Here is a 19535-nt window from a genome sequence, read left to right as displayed (position 1 = left end):
ATGAGCACTGAATAATAATTTGAATGGAGGAAAGCCTTCGAAAAATAAGGATTTATGTCGAAATCTTAAGTGTGATAATAAATAGTTTTTAATTGATATCTCCGTTAATTATTGTCGGAGGAGTATGTCAAATAGCCAAACATAAAGACGGGAAGATTACGAATCCATCGATACCTGGTTCGATGGTCAGTTCACGTCGTTCGGGAGAAGAAGCTTAGGTAGGAAAAGGTGAATGCAAATATAGTTCGGAGCACTATCCCTCAAGACAGCAACTCGCCTACAATCTGCGTACAACTTTACCGTCTACTCTATATGTTTGCAGCACCTTTGGAACGTTTGCCTTACCTTTCATAGCATGCATCCTGAGGTCAATTTCCAACTGAACTATGCAAGACTCTATGGGGTCCTCGTGCAAGCCTAGAATTGTATAGTACAAGTCATAAGACATGACTACATATAGACGTCTTCTCTGTCTTTTTCTCTTATTTGGATAGCAAAGTAGCGATAACTTTTGTCTTCCGTACATATTTTGTGTACCAAATCTCCATACATTCGGAAAAGCCAAAATATAGCAAATCAGGAGCAATAATGAATCAATGTCTATAGGACTAGTGTTGTAAGGTGACATTAGGAGTCTTTATCTATTTTTGCATTGGCTTATAAAAATTTACTTCACTAGGGTCGGTTTCAGCAACAACTGATTTGAGAACTGAATATGAAATTGTAATCTGTGAATTACATGCAGGGACCTGAAAGCTAACTATTTCATCATGTGTATGATCTCCACCCATAGTCAATTTTAACAAAAAAGAAGAGATTTAATGGTGTTAACTTTATTTACGTATTTATTTGTTTCGGGGAAGTATTTCGATGCCCTGTGACCAGAATACTATTTACAGATTTGCGGAGTTTTTAGAGAACTCCTCTATTCGATTGATTTTCTAGTTCTTGTTTAGCTGCATTTATTGCATTTAAGTCACCACATAAGGTCAACGATTTCAGTATACATGTAAATATTATGTTTAAAAGATCTACCCTGTTTTTGTGCATACATAGTGAAACAATCGCAATGTGGAAAAACCGAATATAAGGGAAAGTTTACACATTAAGTTAAGAATTGTTGTTTACATTATATGTTGCCTAATCGTTGTTTCCAACGTGTATATAAGTTTAATGTCTTTCGAACTTAGTGGATACACGTGCTGTTTCCAAAAGTTTAACCAGACTAGCTAACCTGTGAAACTCACCCAATTAAACTGGTAATCCCTAAACCATATGAGTTACTTTTTCGAATTTTTTAACATTGACTCTCTAAATATAAAAAATGATGTACTTTTTAAAAAAACAACAAAGTTGAAGGTGGTCTTAAACATTTTATTAACTTTAAAATAACAAATCTAGAACACATTCTTTTGATGTCTTACAATCTAACGCAACATTAACTTCAGTTGAAAACAGCGTTAGAATGCCACATTGTGATTCAATAGTGCTTGATTCAAATCAGAACAATAAAACAAAAGTAGCTATTATATTTACTAAGAATCAAATGTTTAGTTGCTTTAGTTTAAATGTATATGCAACATCAACACTTTTTCCATTATAGCTTTACAAAAGAATGTAATACAATATGCAGTACACAAATTAAAATAAAACACGGATATTTATAAAAACGCGTGACACGCTTATCTTCCTCATAATTAAAAGAAAAAGCTAGCTCCATTGGCTGACCATCTTAAGAACATCATCTTCATCTCGGCAAAGAAAAAAAAAACATCTACGGACATTTGAATGGGAAGACCTCCTGAGACGTGACGGAAAGGGAAAATACTACAGCCCAAGAAAAGTTATTTCTTTATTAGGTACATAAATATTTTATCAAAATTATTTATTCTTAAAAGCAAAAGTAACTGCTTTAAATAAAATGGAGAAATCAGTTTTCATTTGCACAAACACACATCTTGATAATCAGTCAAGTTTTGAATGATATATAGTAACAGTTGTATTAGAAGCTCATTCTTCTTTTATCTGTTTTATTTTATAATGAAATACCCTTTAAATTGATAAATTGCCAACCCAACATCCAAATTAAAGTTCTTGAAATTCAGTCAATGATGTTTTCGCAATTGAAAAACTATTATAGGAGATCATAGTTTTAAATCTATAATTTTTAATTTATTTTTCTTCTAAAAAACAACATTCGATATTTATAAAATATTGTGGTGTAAATAAATAAATTAAGAGTTTTTTTTTTTGAATTTGTTGATGGAAATTTATATGGTTTTTAAGCAATGATATTTTCCTCATACATTTTTTCCTGCTTTGAATGTTTGTTTTAAAATCGGAAGACATAATGGCAGTAAGACACCATTTTACAAATTGTTTTTGAAGTGTACCACTTTTGAAAAAACATTTCACGTTATGATGGTAAAAAAAAAAAACTGTCGGTTTATCGCAATACCGCGACCTTGAGCAAAACAATTTAGGTTTAAAAGCTTTATGAAAATTCACCATGTTTTAAATGCAATTAAGACTTTTTTCTCTTTGCCCAAATTTTAGATTAAAATGCTGGAAGATTATTTTAGAATTTTTTTCAGAAAGCGTGAGCGGCTGTTATGATGAAAAAATATGTCTGAAAATATTTAGGACGCCTTAATTTAAGAGTGATAAAACATTAATTTTTTTTTTAGTTAAAGAAAATAAATGTATAATTGAACGCCTTTAGTTTGAGGGTTCAATGATAATTTTTCTGAAGTGAATATATTTTTATTTTACAATATTATATCACATAAAATTTTTCATGGGCTGTACTATTTTTTCGTTATCCCTTTCTTATAATAAAGCCTCATCGCCTTTCCTTGGAAGAAATATATTTTTCAATACAGAAAACATGCTTGCGATCAACATGAGCAAGTTCACGAATAAGAACTATTTTCACATGTCAGGTTATAGTCCTGAAAGCACATCAGATGACAAACATTGAATATACAAATTATTTCAGCGCCCTGGCATTTCCACTTCAAGAAAGATTTCAACCCTCTTCAAATGTAAAATCATGGGTTAGCGACAACGAACTGTTGAACAAGATTTACACCCTGCCCGAAGAAAGTCATCTTGTTCAGCTCACACTGGCATTTCTTGGGTTTGTGGTGGTGGGGCTGGATTTTGCTTCTGGATGCCACAATGGGGCAGCAGGGGCTGCGCTTCGGGTAAGGCGTTCTCTGAAGCCGGAGTTGGTACCATGACGGGTTTCGGGGGTACTTTGGGAGGTAGCATGCGTACCCCTTGCTGGGAGGGATGATGCATCGCATGATGGTGGTGTGCATAATCTGGCGGAAGACCTGGAGGACAGATGGTCATAGGAGATGCAGCACCAGATGGGGTTGTCTTTGTTGGAGGTGATGGTATCACCATGGCTTCCCGCTCACCTGATCGTCGAACCTAGAATTAGCATTAAAGAAATGTTTTATTTCATCTTGAAACACATGTTCTGTGACAAATAAAGGAGTGAGTCATCAAATATTTTAAGGACGGGTTTTCTGTCTGAATTAAGAGCAATAAAGCATTAATATCTTCGTCACCATCTTTACTAGCATTATTTTATTGGTTCTACATTTATTTATTATTTTTTTTTGTTAAAAACAGCGTTAGAGTTCTGAATTTAGTGTGTTTTAAATTTTTAAAATTCTTTACGTACTTGGATCCTAATAGCAAACCGTATGATAGAGCTGTTCATTTTGACATATAGTTCATCTCTTACAATATCTATAATCATACAGAATACATAATGAATATCCAAACCATTTATTTTTTATAACGCCAGTAAACTTCCAGAATACCATGTAACATCTCATTAGGTATATTTTAACTTCATTTGCAGCCCCGAAAACAATCCGAACATTTGTTGTTTTGTTCCCTGTTTTAAAGAGCTCCCAAAAATATTTTAGACTAAAGAAGGTTCATCACATGTTGAGACAATACCAAGTGGTGAACGAAGTTTGATGACAACTACTGAGTGATGCTTTTTATTTGTCGAGTTTATTCATCGTTTGAAATAAATATTTGTAATTTACACCTTGATTTTCTGATTTGAGAATGTAGTCCGTCGATGGAAAGTCCACAGTCCGTCCGTAAACAATGGATGGATCTGACGCTAAAAAAATTATATTCACTTTTTATTATCCATGTAATAAAAGTGATTATCATTTAAACATAATTTTACAGTCAATGAAAATTTTGAGTTCGCAATATTTTCTAAAAAAATAAAAACTGTTATGTGGCCTGACAGCCATCTTTCGTTACCACCGTTACCAACGTTTAGGCTGTAAATTAAATCTTGATAAATTGCGACATGTTTTTAATGGAAACAACGCCTCGATTTAGGTCTGATAAAATTGAGGAAAAATTCCTAGACTTATGCCAATAGCCACTCGTTACCCTACCAAACCATCGTGAGAAATTTGAAATTCTAACAGTTAGTGTTTGTGCGTAAAACGCTTTTTTTTTTTCGTTTTTCCAAAAAAAAAAAAAAAAACTGGATATAATCCGTTTTGAAAGTAAACTCCTCACATAATATGAGTAGTTTCTAATAGTTACTACAGCTCAGCGCATTTTACAACAAAAAATAAACGCGCACAACGCATGATAAGTGAAAGTTTCTCTCTCTGTTCTCTTTTTTTTTAATGCAAACAATTTTTATAAAAAAGATAACCAATTTTATGCTAAACATTTACATATATTTTTTTCTCCGAAAAATATTAATGAGCTCAATGAATATTACATTATTTATATATCAATGTATAAATTGACTCAGCCAGAATTTCATAAGATTACGCCTGTAGTATATAAGAACGATGCACATTATGTAAAATATATTTCTCATAGTTAAAAACTGCTAAGCAAAACATTCATTATTAAGAAATGCAAATCACATGCATAGAACTCCACAAATAACTTACTTCAAATTCCCAAATATTGTATTTATCCCTATCAATATTAATGTCTTTATCACTGCCCCCATGTGTTTGATGAAAGGATTCTTCATCTGCGGGTTCATCGCCATCGGTTCCATAAACGTTTCCTTCCTAAAAAATATAACAATATGTCAAAATGTTTGTATCACCAATTCGCAGAAGCATGAAATGCAATCGATGTACTATGGTATGAGTAGAGAATATATAATATAGCTTGTCAGTGTATTAATGAGTGATAATTCACTTTTCTAAAATAGTTATTTCAAATTCGGGACACCAATAGCTCTCCTATCTCTAACTATTTGGTTTGAAGATGAGAAACAGAGAAAGTGTTGCATTTTTATGCAACCAAATTTCTGTCTATTCTAATTTAACACGTCCAAACTCTTTGAAATTAGAACAAGAGCATAGTTCCCTTCATTGTAAAAAATGATAATCTCATTGTTAATGATTTTACCATGCCTTATTATATAAAACCCTTTGCACTTTTTCTTCAGGAAAAATTAATACAATAGTTAAATTACTTTTTGTCATCAATTATTTTTTTCTTTGGAAAAATGAGCTACTTCAGGTTGCGTATTCTTTGAGTCCCCGCTCGTTGTCATATATTTCGCTCTATCCTACTACCTCTTTTATTTACAAGGAGTCCTGACTGTGTAGCTGACCTTACGAAAAATCCCTAAAAACCCACACAGAATTCTGAAATTTTTTTCGGTATTTCAAGGTTGTGTAGCTTTCGGAATTGTATGTTGGTCATTTAGACCTATAGCGCGACAACCTAGTCAGATCGTCAACAGTAACTTTCTTTCAGAGTACGCACATATGAGAGTATGTATATATAAGTGCTGTTCGTCATTACATACATTAGTATAGAAAATGGTAACAATTCTATTAGCTGAAGCAAACACTCTAAACGAAATCATTCCAAATTCTTTTTCGTCTCACGGATCGCTGGAACGGTGAAAAGACCGAAATGAGTGCACTAAAGTAGTTTAAATAGTTTAAAGAGACGCAACTACACCCCGGTAATACAAAAAGATAGAACTAAATCTGAAACTACAGTTGGCTCTCTGTTTAACGACTTTCATGGAATCACAAACAATCGTCCTTAAGTAGAAAGCGTCCTTAAATAGAATGCTTTTAACACTACTGTGGACCATTTGTGACCGTGAAAAGCCGTAGTTAAATAGAGAAAATCGTTAAATGGAGCGTTTTAGCAAACAAATATGCATATAAAAATATGGAGATCCTCCACTCTTACGATTAACGACAAGAAATTTTAATACGTTGTAAACGCATAAAAAATGACTGTTGAACATTTCAATCAATGCATTTACTATCTTGTAAAAATGTGAAAAAAGAAAGAAAGAAAAAAAAAAAAAAAAAAAAACAGCGTCACATTCTAAAGTTTTATGCGTCAGTCGCAACAAAATGTCTTAAACTTTGTAAAACGGTTCAAAAGTCTTTTCGATGTAATTTAGAAACACAATCTGCTTCTTAGCATCCTATAATTTAATTTTCAAAAATGATAGAGAGAAAGTAATACTGATTAGACTAATACGGCCAATGAAATGCATTTACATAATAAGGAATAAACTACGCCCGGAGCTCTTTTCTCTGTACGTGAAAGCACTTCGATAAATACCGCTCACTTACTCTCCAAGAAAAGTGCATTATCTTGAAAATGTGTTGCATGCTTGTAATTTTGTCGAAGGTTCAAAAAAATGGTAATTGCTAGTAATGATTCAAAATTTGTTATCATTTCTTAAAAGAACATAGATTAGGGTAAGTTTTTGCGCAATAATTATGTGTAAGTTTCGTTCTTTTTTTATTACAAACAAACGGAAACCTCGTACTGTAATCACCCGTGCTAGCGTGCACACACATGTATGTATGTATATATATATATATATATATATATATATATATAGATTTATTTATTTATTTATTTAAAGAGAGAAATAGGAGAGAGAGCGAGAGTACGTGTACCTTATACTCCTTCAAAATATTAAAAAAATCCGAAACAACCATTAAATGAGAAAGAAACATAAAATAATGCAAATAAAATTTAATAGAAATCTCAGACCGGTTTTTAAAGCATCGTGCTCTTTGTCGGTGCAAGGAAATGAAAATATATTTCGAGAAGGAATTTTAAAAGACCTGATACAATTAGGATAAAGATTTTGACGCCATAGATAATACCGGATTTATACTACACGGGGAAAAAATGTGTAACCTTACTCCGTATATATGTATATATATATATATATATATATATATATATATATATATATTTATTTATTTATTTATTTATTTAAAGAGAGATATAGAGAGAGAGCGAGAGTACGTGCATCTTATACTCCTTCAAAATATAAAAAGATCCGAAACAACCATAAAATGAGAAAGAAACATAAAATAATGCAAATAAAATTTAATAAAAATTCCAGACCGGTTTTTAAAGCATCGTTCTCTTAGTCGGTGCAAGGAAATGAAAATATATTTCGAGAAGGAATTTTAAATAATCTAAAGACAAAACCTGATAAAATTAGGATAAAGATTTTGCCGGCGTAGGTAATACCGGAGTTATACTACACGGGGAAAAAATGTGTAACCTTACTCCGTAAATACGGTGGCAGCATTTTGCACTTTGTGTAACCTTATTCCAGCGGCTAGCTTCCTCCATATCAATGGAGTAACTTAACTCATAAAACTGGTGTAACTTATGAGCGTTACACCAGTTTTATCATTTAAGTTACTCCATTGCTATGAAGGCAGCTAAACTGCCACCGCTTTTACGGAGTTTGTTTACACATTTATTTTTACAGTGTAGAAAATGCAAATTCAATACATAAAGTAGAACACAGGAAACATGCGGGTACAAATATCACTGAGAGAGAGAGAGAGAAGCCGTCTTTATAAAATTTAAACTTTCTTCTTTAAAAGTAACTTATCCTTTATTCTCTTGACTCTGACAACGGAAGCTTTTGGCGTAGGTTAGAAATAGTTCTGCCATGTTTTAATAATTCTTATTTGCACCAAGTCATGTTGATTTCTCATTTTACTATGAGAAAACATGATAAAATTAAGGAATATAATAAAACTGAGAAGCAAATAGCTTAGCTGAGACCGATAGTCAAGAAGATCCGGGGTTCAAAAACAGCTGGTAGTACAATTAACAAATATGTAGCTAGTTGTCTTTTTTGCTTGGATGAAAAGAGGCGATGATAAAAAGATGAACTGGCATAAATTTTCTATTGCTCCCCACAAGGAAAACATCACGTAACGGTAGATAATTTTTAAACTCAGTTTCACCTATGCCAATGCAAAAGTGTCTTCTACATCCCTACAGGCAAAGTATAATCCTATAAATGATATATTACAGTTTAATATTAGTCACATGATTTTTTTTTGCTGCCAGTTGTGTTGCCGAGAATATTCAACCGGTTTTAAATCAGGACTCTTCCCAGCACCCCGAGTTACCGGACCCCGAAATTACCGAATTTTTCTGAATTTATTATGCAGAGCAAGTCAAATTATGTAAATTATTACTTTGACCACAAAATCAACTCTACAGCTCTTGTTCATTAAAATTAAAATAGATTATACAGTTTAACAGGCTTTTGCACGTGTTGCAAATATTCATAATTTGTGAAATTGTTAATTCAATAAGATTTTAATTCTTTCGTTATTAGATTTTAAAATGATAAGTAATTTGAAATAAATGTCTTCATAAACATGGAGTACAAGTCATGGGGAATATGCCTTATGCATAAATTTTGGATTTAGTTAAAGTTTTTAAAAATAAAATAAAAAATTATAAGTATTACAATAATTAAATAGTATATTTATTTTAAGAACTTTTTTCAAACGCATTTTTTCAAAATTAATAAAAGATTGCTACATTAAAAACTGAACTAATTGATGAACATTTTTTACATTAATATATTTATCTATGCACCTACATAAAGTAAGTAATTGCGACGTCTAATAATCATATCGTTTTTTTTTTTTTTAAGTTGAAGCTTTGTAATCTAATTTAAACAACCTTCATCATATACCATACATGTTCCTTAAAATTAATTACAATCAGCTCGCAAGTAAAATTTTATATATAAACCTCAAAATAAATATTTTTTGCTTTATAGAAATCCATCACTGAACATGTTAATTTTTTTTTTCAATCTATTGCGAACGATTTTTTTTTTCATTAACGCTGAACTTTAACATTTTGATCACGGCTAGCATTATGCAAATGCGTGAGGACTTTTGATATTAATTTGCTTTCATATTCTGATAAGGTTTTAATTTAATCACTTTTCTAAATAAAATCATGGTACAAGTCCTCATTTATTTATTAAATGTAAAAAAGAAAATTTTTCTTTCTCTAAAATATTAATCTTAACTTATTTGAGAGAACAAAGATTTTTAATGTTTTACTTAGTAGCAAAAAATTCTGACAGGCGATAGAAAAACTTTTATAGCTGCGTATTTTAAACTAGCGCAAAAATAGCAGCACAATTTTTTCCTGTTCCATTTTCATGTACTGTAAGTGGTTTTACCTGTAACTAAGAAAAAAAGAGCATTTCATTAACTACTTTATTTTTAAGTGAACTACTAAAATAAAGAAAGAACTCTTGAGCGTTTTGTAGTAACAAAACGATGTACACTATGTTTGCGCATTAAACGCTCTAATCAAGTTTCGCCCAAAAACGTTATAACGAAAATGTTTGAACGCGAATTACATTTTGATTGAAACATTAGATTAAAAAAATAAGTGTTAGATACGTACAACTGAAATAAATTTAAGTATAAAAATGTTCATACTTTCATACAGCAAGTTCCAAAGAACCTATACGGTCCTATACGAATGAAACATTTCGTTTGGCAGTTGGTACACAGTTTCTATGAATGCAAAATTAGGAATTTATATTATTTTCCTGCATAAATTCCCAAAGTCCCGCCCATTAAGCGCCAAGTCTCCCATTTTGGGAACCTTCAATTAAGATTTTTTTCTTAATCAAGTAATTAAGATATCATTTTGAAATTTTTTAAAATGAATGATAGAAAACCAAACTTTACTGGTAATTTTTTCAAAAAGGTTTGAAATGTAAATTCTTTTTTGAAAATTTTTTTAATTTTGCGAAAATTTCTTTTTTTTTTTTTTTTTGCATTACACGGGGAAAAAATTCCCTAAAAATAATAAATGCAAATGCAGGAAATTAGGAACATGGAATATGAAGTTCAATAGACCTTTTTTCAAATCACAACAAACAGGGGTCAAGAAAAATAATTTAAAGGAGTTTTACACTGTAAAAAAATTCCGAAATGTTACTGGTTATCTTCGTGGAACGTTTCGGGATTTTAGAGGTTTTCACCTATTTCCCCGCAAAATCAAGTATCTTCGCAAAAAAGTTTCCTGAATTGCTAAAAGATGCACGAATGCAGACATTTCGCTGGTGTGAAAGATATTTTTTGCTATCAGTTTAAAGAATGACTGAGAATGTTTATAGGGTGTATCGACTTCAATTTCATCACGGCCCGTCCAGATTGACTGAACTCCCAATGGGAGTTAATAAGTCACTGGATAGCTGCAGCCTTGCGAGGCAGGAAGTGCAGACAAGAAATATGGTTGGTTCTTGCTTGCAATTATTCGCGCAGCCTTTCGCCATGGTCGCGGTAATGCTTCTGGAGCTTTCTTGGTAAACCAGGAAGGTTCTAATCAAATACATTAAACCTATTTAATTTTTGTAGAAGGTTCACGACTGGCTTTAACAGGGGATATTTCCCAGCATTTCAGGAAGGTTACTCACTTGTATCGGAAAACGTTTCTGGTTTTTGTAAGAAGTGTTACTCGTTGAAATTGGGCACATCAGCTGCCTATTATTTTCCAGGAACGTTTCTGAATCGTTTTTACAGTGTAGAGGACTTTATTTACTGAAGTCCCAAAATGGGAGACTTGGCGTGTTCTGATTAGCAGAGCAAGTCATGCCCAGTAGAAATCGTCTTCACCCATTTTGCATGAATGAACTCTCCCCTTTTTTCGCACAGCCCCCTTTGTAGTTTCTCATTGTAAACACTCTTTTATTGTTCAAGGTCAAGAGCAGGTGCTTTTATCAAAACAAGTAACATTCCATTCGTTTAGAAGAAAGTTCTGAAAAAACAGGGGTGCCAATCCTCCCTAAGGAGGATGACGCATCTCTCTGAATTTCTACAGATCACGAAAGAGATTTCCGTAAAAGGAGTTCAAATTCCCTTTAAATCTATTCCTCCCCCCTTCATAAAAATATTTTGTATCTCAGTCAGCTCCATGCTCCCCTCCCCCTTGAGGGCGCTCCCCCTTCAATTAGGGAGGTTGAATTTCAATAGAGAAATTTCTTCACCTTTTTTTTTTGAAATCTAAAATGTAGTAAGAACTTTTGACTTTGCTACGAGCTTCAAATAATATTAAAATAATATATTTTAGTTCAAAACAAGAAGATGAGTGCAGTATCACTTGTTTGTGAATCGCCAAATTCTTTTCAGATTGTTGAGAAAAAAAAAACTTTAATCGAAATCGTTATGATCACAGATAATGCGATAACTGTCTCACTCTACATTTTTACCATTTATCGTAATTTGTTGAATGAAATCGGAGAAACTATGACCGTTGATAATTTCTTAATTCGAAGCATGCTAGACATTTATCTCTAAAAACATTGTGATGATGAATAAATCATGTCATCAAACATGTTGCGAAGCAACCGAATTGTTGACTGCAAAAAAAACCCTTGCCTATAATAACACAATTACACCATCAGGGAGCCCAAAAATACCTTAGTTCCATTTTATAAGATACATTTTATGTAGTGCTTCATGTCATTGTCATTTACCATTGCTCGATCCCCCTACATGGTTAATAGAAAAAAGCTACCTCTTCTCTTTTTGTGTATGAAAATCCTAAGGCTTTTTGCTAAAAGGTAGTAAAATGTGTGGGGAAAAGCTCCGTTTTGTACAAAAATGTATAAGAAGAAGGAATGCAACAAGAATGAAAACCAGACACGGAGTGATGTACGGGCAGAGGGAGGGGGGGGGACGTTCTTAAGGGCTCCAACGGCTCAAGAATTTGAAAATAACTAGCATACGTAACTTATTAATGTTGCAAATATACACTGCTAGCCTCTGGGGCTGGTCTCCACAGCTTTTGTTGCAAGGGGGCCCAAGTTGTATAGCTTTGGGTGTCATGAAAACTTCAAAGTTCTACATTTTAAAGCTTGAATATGTTAAATATGTACATAAAGTACAAATACCTATCCATATTAATTACTTGAAAACGATTTTAGGGCTTTCTAATTGGATTTAGCCAATAATTATTCAAGTATCAACATAGTGGCAGGGATATGTATGTTGTCCCCATTAAACGCCAAGTCTCCCATTTTGGGACCATACCCTATCTCCTAACCAAATAAATATTTTTGCAAAATTTCAGCTATATATGATTAGAGATGTGTATTGAAAATCAAAACACATGAAAACTTAAGTATTTTCAATGTGGTTCATATAGCGGCGCTTAATGGGTTAATGTAATGAATATTCTTTGCAGTTTTATGGTCGATAGAATAAGGAGCATTCAACTTCAACAGAATTCAAATCGAACACAATCAATTGTATCTATCCATGACACAACCATAAATTTATTTTTTTCCACTCAGAAGGAAATTTATTACTTCGCTACTGGTAGAAAGAATTTGATCGCATCTAACAAACGTGAATTGACTGGGCACCTAATTTATTTTATATTTGTATGTTTTTCCCGAAGATCATTTTTTCTCTTTCTCTTTTTTTATTTTTTAATTTGCGATAAGGGCTACATGCACAAACTCTTCGTTTCCACGAGACTGTTAAGTTGCTTAAATGCAGGGTTTCCCAAACTTTCTGTTTCCGCGCCTTCTTTGAACACAAATGCAACGTAACCTCCCCCTCCCCCTCTCCACTATATGAAGCCAATAGAAGAAAAACGATCAGAACTTGACTCTGAGAGCTTTGGATAGTTAAAACTGGTTAGTTAAAAAAAGGTAGATAATTTTGTACCCACACAACTTAAAACTACTACATATAATTTTATGTCGAACATACTTTTATTAGGAAACTTGAGATCTAAAAATTAAAAACAAATTAATTGGTGTTGTTTGGTCGAGGTTTCCGTGTACTACTAGTCACTTGTATTACATCAATAGAAATGCTGCCTCTGTTTGACAATAACAAGTTTCTGAATACGTTGACAAAGCACCTCAGGTGACTTAAAATGCCCAGCTTTGCATTTATGTATGTTGATTCAGAAACTATATATTTTCAATGAAATGTGGATAAAAGCTGAACCAAAATCCGTGTGACCACAAAGTTGAGGGAATTATATGATGTTGTACATTGAAGCCTCTGTTGAACTCTTATGCCCCGCCCCCGAGGTGTGCACCACTGGCTTAACGTGTAGCATAGTAAAATATGTATGACCATATCTTAATCAAGTATACTACCTTGTAGTTTCTTTTCTGTAGCTTCATTTCCATCCTACTCTTGTCACGTTGATAATAAACACCAGCAAAAATTAAAATATTCAGGATAAGCAGAGAACAACCCACAGCAATGGTGACACTGAGTGCTGTTGAGTAACCACTTTGAGGTATCATCACAGACCGAGTTTCAGTGAAATTGCTAATCGTATCTACTGTAGTTCCAGGATAGGGTTTGGGTACTTTCGGTGAGTCTGTAGACGTCAATGGAGGTTCTGATGTGACATTTTTTGCTAACGTTGGTCGTAAGGTTGGAGAACTCTGTGGTTGTCCACCCAAGAATGGTCCAGAAAACGTCGCTGACATGTCGTCGCCATCAGCTAAAGGTCTGACGACTCCGTCGTATGTTAGAGGATTATTGTGGTCGTCCAGAAGATGGTGCTGTGGTATCACAGAGACGGTTCCTGGACGGTGGAGTTGTGGGATGAGGTTTAGCCAGAATGACAATCGATGAGCACGATAGTGATCCTTTGCTTTTGGTTTCAATCCTGTAAGAGAATAGTCATTTCAAGTTGTTAGTGTATAATATTGCGCAGATAGTTCTGGTTTCAACTGTATACTATAAAAGTAATATTTTATGTAGGTAGTTTATTTAGGTCTTACTTAGGTACAAAAAGATGAAAAAGAGAAAAAAACAGCAGAAAATAAACTAGATTACGTTTGTTGCGCAAGTGAAAAACCGAATGTAATAAATACACTTTGCATATTGTTTAATTTATGGCTTTGCAAATTAATTTTGTACAAAAGACACAAAAAGGCTTTAAAACAATTGAGTTTATTTGCTTATTAAAATAATAGTAAAAAAACTTTTATATTAACATGCAGTCTGCAAATCATTATTTGGACAAAGATTTTTTTTTTTGAGAAGAAAAGGTTTTTTTTTTTTTTTGCTTTCCTTCAATTCATCCAGTTTTCCTTTTCATTAAGCGTACATATTGAATAATTTTAAGCAATAAGAAGTAGGAAAAAAGGCAGTGAGCATTACCTTGAGACAGAATATACTTCTTTTTTCATTTTTAAGTTTTGTAATCAAGAGTCATGCATTTGATGTTTTACCAGAGTAGCCCTTAGCTTTCCGGTGTGAATCCCGACAAGTTTAACAATAATCATTGCAGAGATTAAAAATGATCTTCAATATTAATAACTAATAAAGAAATAAGTCACAATAATTTAGTTCACCTTGCACTTATAATCTTTAAAGTTTTACCTTACAACCATTCTTCGAGATTCTGAATGAATGCTTCAAAATTTAAAGTTAAAGTTGAAGTTATTTCAAATGCATAATGTGCATTGCAATACTGTTACACTGTAAAAAAAATTCCGAAACGTTACTGGTTATTTTCGTGGAACGTTTCGTGATTTCAGAGATTTTCACCTATTTCCCTAAAAAATCAAGTATCTTCGCAAAAAAGTTTCCTGAATTCCTAAAAGATGCACGAATGCAGACCTTTCACTGGTGTGAAAAATAAATTTTGCTACCAGTTTAAATATTGACTGAGCGTGTTCATTAAGTGTATCGGCTTTAGATTGGACATAGCCCGTCCGGTTTGACTAAACTTCCAATATGAGCAAATAAGTCACTGGATGATCACAGCCTTGCGAGGCAGAAATTGCAGGCAAGGAATGTGCTTGGTTCTTAATTGCAATTTTCGCGTAGTTTTAGTCGTGGTTGCTCTAATACTTCTGGAGCTTTCTTGATAAATCAGGATGGTTCTAATCAATTAGTTAAACCTATTTAATATTTCTAGATGGTTCACGACTGGCTTTAACAGGGGAAATTTCCTGATATTTCAGAAAGGTTACTGACTTTTATCGGAAAACGTTCCTGGTTTTTGTAAGATATGTTACTGGTAGAAATTGGGCACATCAGCTGCCAATTATTTTCCAGGAACGTTTCTGAATCGTTTTTACAGTGTAAGAAGTTATATGTAAATTTTTCGTTGTCACCCATAAAAATCTAACTCGGTAGTTAAATCAACAAAGGGTTTTTATTTTTTAATTTAGGTACTATTTCCTTACAGTAAGTCGTTTATTTTGCCTTAAGTGAAAAAAAAATAATGATTTTTACGAAAGATTTTATTTTAGCAAGCAAAGGAAAAATAGTGAAACGAATTAACGTTAAATTGAATCAACGATGTTGCGATATTCATGATCATATGTACTTTCTAAAGTGCAAATTTGTTATTTTGTTCAAAAAATAGGCCGAGAAAGTCAAAAACCATTAGGGACTGAAAAATGCGAGCGATTTCAAGGTAATATGATGGCGTTAAAAATAACATCAAAAAGCATATCACGCCATTACAAGATTAAGATTTTGAGTTAATTTAATGAAAACGTTAACATTTTAAATATTTTCAGCCATGTCGTTAATAATATTTAGTTGCACGAAAAATCGTCATTAACGTAGTGTATAATTGTGTAGATGTATGATATAAAAACTTACGTTAAGGTATCAAAAGCAAATCTAGTAGTGATTGAGAAAAATGTTACATTAATACATAGAAAAAGTAATACCGCGAAATACGTTTTTTACTTCAGTTAAATAATCTAATCGCTTAGTTAACCTAGCAAAATAAATGTTACCATTAAAATGTTTATGTTTCTAATGATTAGTATAACTATGTTATCATCTTTAAGTAACTTGATTAGATTTTCTAACGGTATGGAATGTTTCATTAGTAAAATGGTGACTTAAATGCACATTAAAAAACTATGATTATTGCTAAATTGAAAGAAGTGCAGCAAATGCAATAATGAACAGATAATTAATATGTCTTTAGGAACATTATTTTTTTCTTCTTCTTCTTCTTCTTCTTATTTTTTTTGTTGCAAGATTTTATTGGCATAAAAGATAATGATTATACACTATTTGAAATTGAAAATGCAACACCAAGAAGGTTTGGTCATTTGGAAATTTATTCAAATTTCATGGTAGACGCTCGCCACTCAGTTACTTAAAAATGATGTGATACGCTCAGCTCTCACGTGAAGTAAGATGTAAAAGAAGGAACTTGTAGAATGGGCAATATTCGTGACGTTATTTCTACCAGACGAATCATCGAAGAAACTTTGTTTTTGTCTCGGTGGATACGTGTAATGGGAGAGAGATTGTCAGGCCATCGTCAACGGAGGCACTTCCAGCAGACAGACGATATTACGAAGGGTGGGCTGAGAATGGCAGGCCGAATTTCATCCCATCCGGAACACTGCTTTTTCGTTTTGATTTTTCAATGACGACAATTGTTTTGTAATTTAACTTTTCACCAATCAGACAGTTATTTGACCGGTGTCCTTTCAGAAATTCACGATTTTTAAGTTCTAAAGGGAATTGCAATGAAAAATTATGTTTTCATAATTGAATATCATTTATTTCAAAAACCCTTTCAGTTCACTCTTTGAAGCTTGAACAAAAAACACAAAACACTATATTTTTTACTAGCTTACACGTGCAAAACATTCTTTCTCGACGAAAGGAATTCAAAGAACCGATGTTTTAAGGGTTTTTTTTTTTTTTTAATCACCGCAGACATGTGTGACTTTTATTTTTTTTTTTTCCATAGATAGAGGCCAAAAATTATTTATTACGTTTTTCCTTTTTTTAAAAGTTTGATGCAGTATTAAGGGGGTAAATACACACTTGAGAACAAATATAGGTGAGTGATAAATGCAATACTGTCATTTACCGTGTTATTCCCCATTCATGAGAAAATTATATAGTAATAGACATTTAGAGCAGGATTCAGCTGATGAAAATAAGTCATTAAAAACTTTTCTCCATGGAGTATCAATCCCTTCACGTTATTAACAGCTCTAACCAATGAGCTAGTGGGTATCCATCTTGTAATGCTATACACTAAAGCAATGTATAATGGAGTTAAACTAAATTAAGACTGACGCCTCTACTTTGTTAAAATATTTTTAAAAAATAAACTGCGACTTACTATGTTAAATTGAATTTCTTGCTTCCTGATTTTAACAGCGACAGAACTGTATCTCTGAATCCTGCTAAAGAAAATAAATCACTAAAAAGGATATTTTTTGACGCATGGTGATTCAAATTCACGCTCTTTAACTCTTTAGCATGACGATCTAACCCACTGCGACAATGTGCCTTCATAGAGGGTATGTAAAAATACGTAATAAAGAACGTATTAAATCGGGTCTTTTTGACAAAACAACAAAAATGGCATAGTTTTTTTTTAAATTTTCGCCAAAGTAGGTGAATAAAATCTTTGACATGATGTCTTACTTATGCAAATTGATCAAGTATTAAGGGAAGTAAGACGTTGTCACAAAAACCACCTTTGAGACATGACATGTACTTTATGTACTTTAGTAGGACGTTTAAGTTATGCGAAGTTCAAAGCTGCAGTAAATATGTACGTATATCAAATACCCTTGATTTGATACTCACCTATTAATAAATACTTCTGATGTACCGTTTCATACTGGGCCCAAACAAACTTCTCAAATCGCCCTCTAGCTTTATCAGATGCTAGACTTTCCAACTCTTGATGCGGGGTAATGTTCGGATCACTGCAAAATTCAGAACAATGAAAATAAAACACCATTTCAAACTGATAAAAAAATTCATTAAAATGTTCCTGCCACACAAGTTAGTGTAAATATCGAAATATTACATTATACTTTAAAGCATAAAGTGGAAAAATTACATTTCTTAAAGTTTAGGACAGATGCCAGTACCAGTTTGATGTATATTTTGCGAGCAATTCATTTGCAGGGTTAACTTATTGCAAGTAACGTAAATAAAGAAGAATATTACAAATAATACTATATTAGTTTACTTATATAAAACACTCTGTTTTTTTACAGAATGATTTTTATTTTAAGGATACGAATTTAAAATACGCAAAAAAGGTTTAAAACATGATACTTTGTTCGAAACATAAACCCAGTTTTTAGCACAGCTGATCTATTAATATTTTAACGACGTAGTTGCACATGTAGTCTACTCCAGTCCGAAAAAGGTTATTTCTAAAGATTAAAGAATATAATAACCCAAGCAGTTGAGCTATTCCATATCAGATCAACTAATCAAGGAAGTTTTTGACCTCACCATTTTCAATTTTCATAAAATTTGATATAACGAAAACATATGTAAAGGTTCGTAAACCTGCAAACTTTTAGATTTTTACATTGAAAATTCTTCAAAATGTATGCCTGTAAAAATTAAAAAAAAAAAAAAAAAACTGCGAAAAAAATGACTGTAACTTCCCTCCTAATTCTAAAAGAAGAAAAATTTCAAAACCATTGTAAAGTAAAGTGAATACAGCTTTATATGTATGATCTTCTTACGACTGATTCAGGTTTCAAGTTCATTCACAGTGACATTTGACTTTGAATATTTCACCCTCCTCTAATACATAAAAAATATTTTTTCGCCCCACCCCCAACACTGTTCTTACACTGTACCAAAATTTTGCATGAAGGACACATACGACAAGATAAGTAATCCTGTCAATTTTTATATTTCTATTTTGAAAATTCTTCAAAATTTGTTACATTTGTGCTAATTATAAAAACATTTCTGCTGTGACTTGCCATTGTGGTTTCGACCTAATTTTTGATACAGTGGAAGAATAGTGCTGTAGCAATAATATATATATATATATATATATATATATAATCTTTAAACTACACTTTGTCGTAAAAAAGTTATGTAATACGTCAATAGACAGCTCTATTTTTAGCTTTATAATGTTTTTTTCTAATTTTTACTCTACTATACATAGTAAGGTGAGAAGTTACAGTCACTTGAAAGAACTTTTTTTTTTTTGCACTTTTTGAGTTTTTTTTATAGGCCTCTATTTTAAACAATTTTCGAAATCGAAATATAAAAATTAATAGTCTTACTTATTTTGTGATATGTGTCCTACATGCCAAGTTTTATTAAAATCAGAAATGTTGAGGTCAAAAATTCACGCTTTTGGTTTGATGTGACATGGATTTTCTCATCTGCAGAAAAAATTAAACCATTCTAGATTTTTTTTTTTTTTTT

General features: G+C 32.3%; 1 protein-coding gene across 1 annotated transcript in view; it reads right to left on the bottom strand.

The window, feature by feature from the left end:
* Nucleotides 1–1364: 1364 nt before the first annotated feature.
* Nucleotides 1365–19535, bottom strand: part of LOC129218043 (neuroligin-2-like) — a 61022-nt gene continuing 42851 nt past the window's right edge. The window contains exons 4-7 of the mRNA XM_054852222.1: nt 17931–18052; nt 13481–14004; nt 4956–5081; nt 1365–3438 (exon numbers count right to left, since the gene is read on the bottom strand). Of these exons, the coding sequence (XP_054708197.1) occupies nt 3121–3438; nt 4956–5081; nt 13481–14004; nt 17931–18052 (1090 nt within the window). The 3' untranslated portion in view covers nt 1365–3120. The remainder of the gene's footprint in view (nt 3439–4955; nt 5082–13480; nt 14005–17930; nt 18053–19535) is intronic.

This window comes from Uloborus diversus, chromosome 3 (genome assembly GCF_026930045.1).
Source record: "Uloborus diversus isolate 005 chromosome 3, Udiv.v.3.1, whole genome shotgun sequence".
In the NCBI taxonomy this organism is placed as follows: Eukaryota; Metazoa; Arthropoda; class Arachnida; order Araneae; family Uloboridae; genus Uloborus; species Uloborus diversus.
Note: the sequence above shows the minus strand (reverse complement) of the source record. Positions and strands in the feature narration are given on the sequence as shown.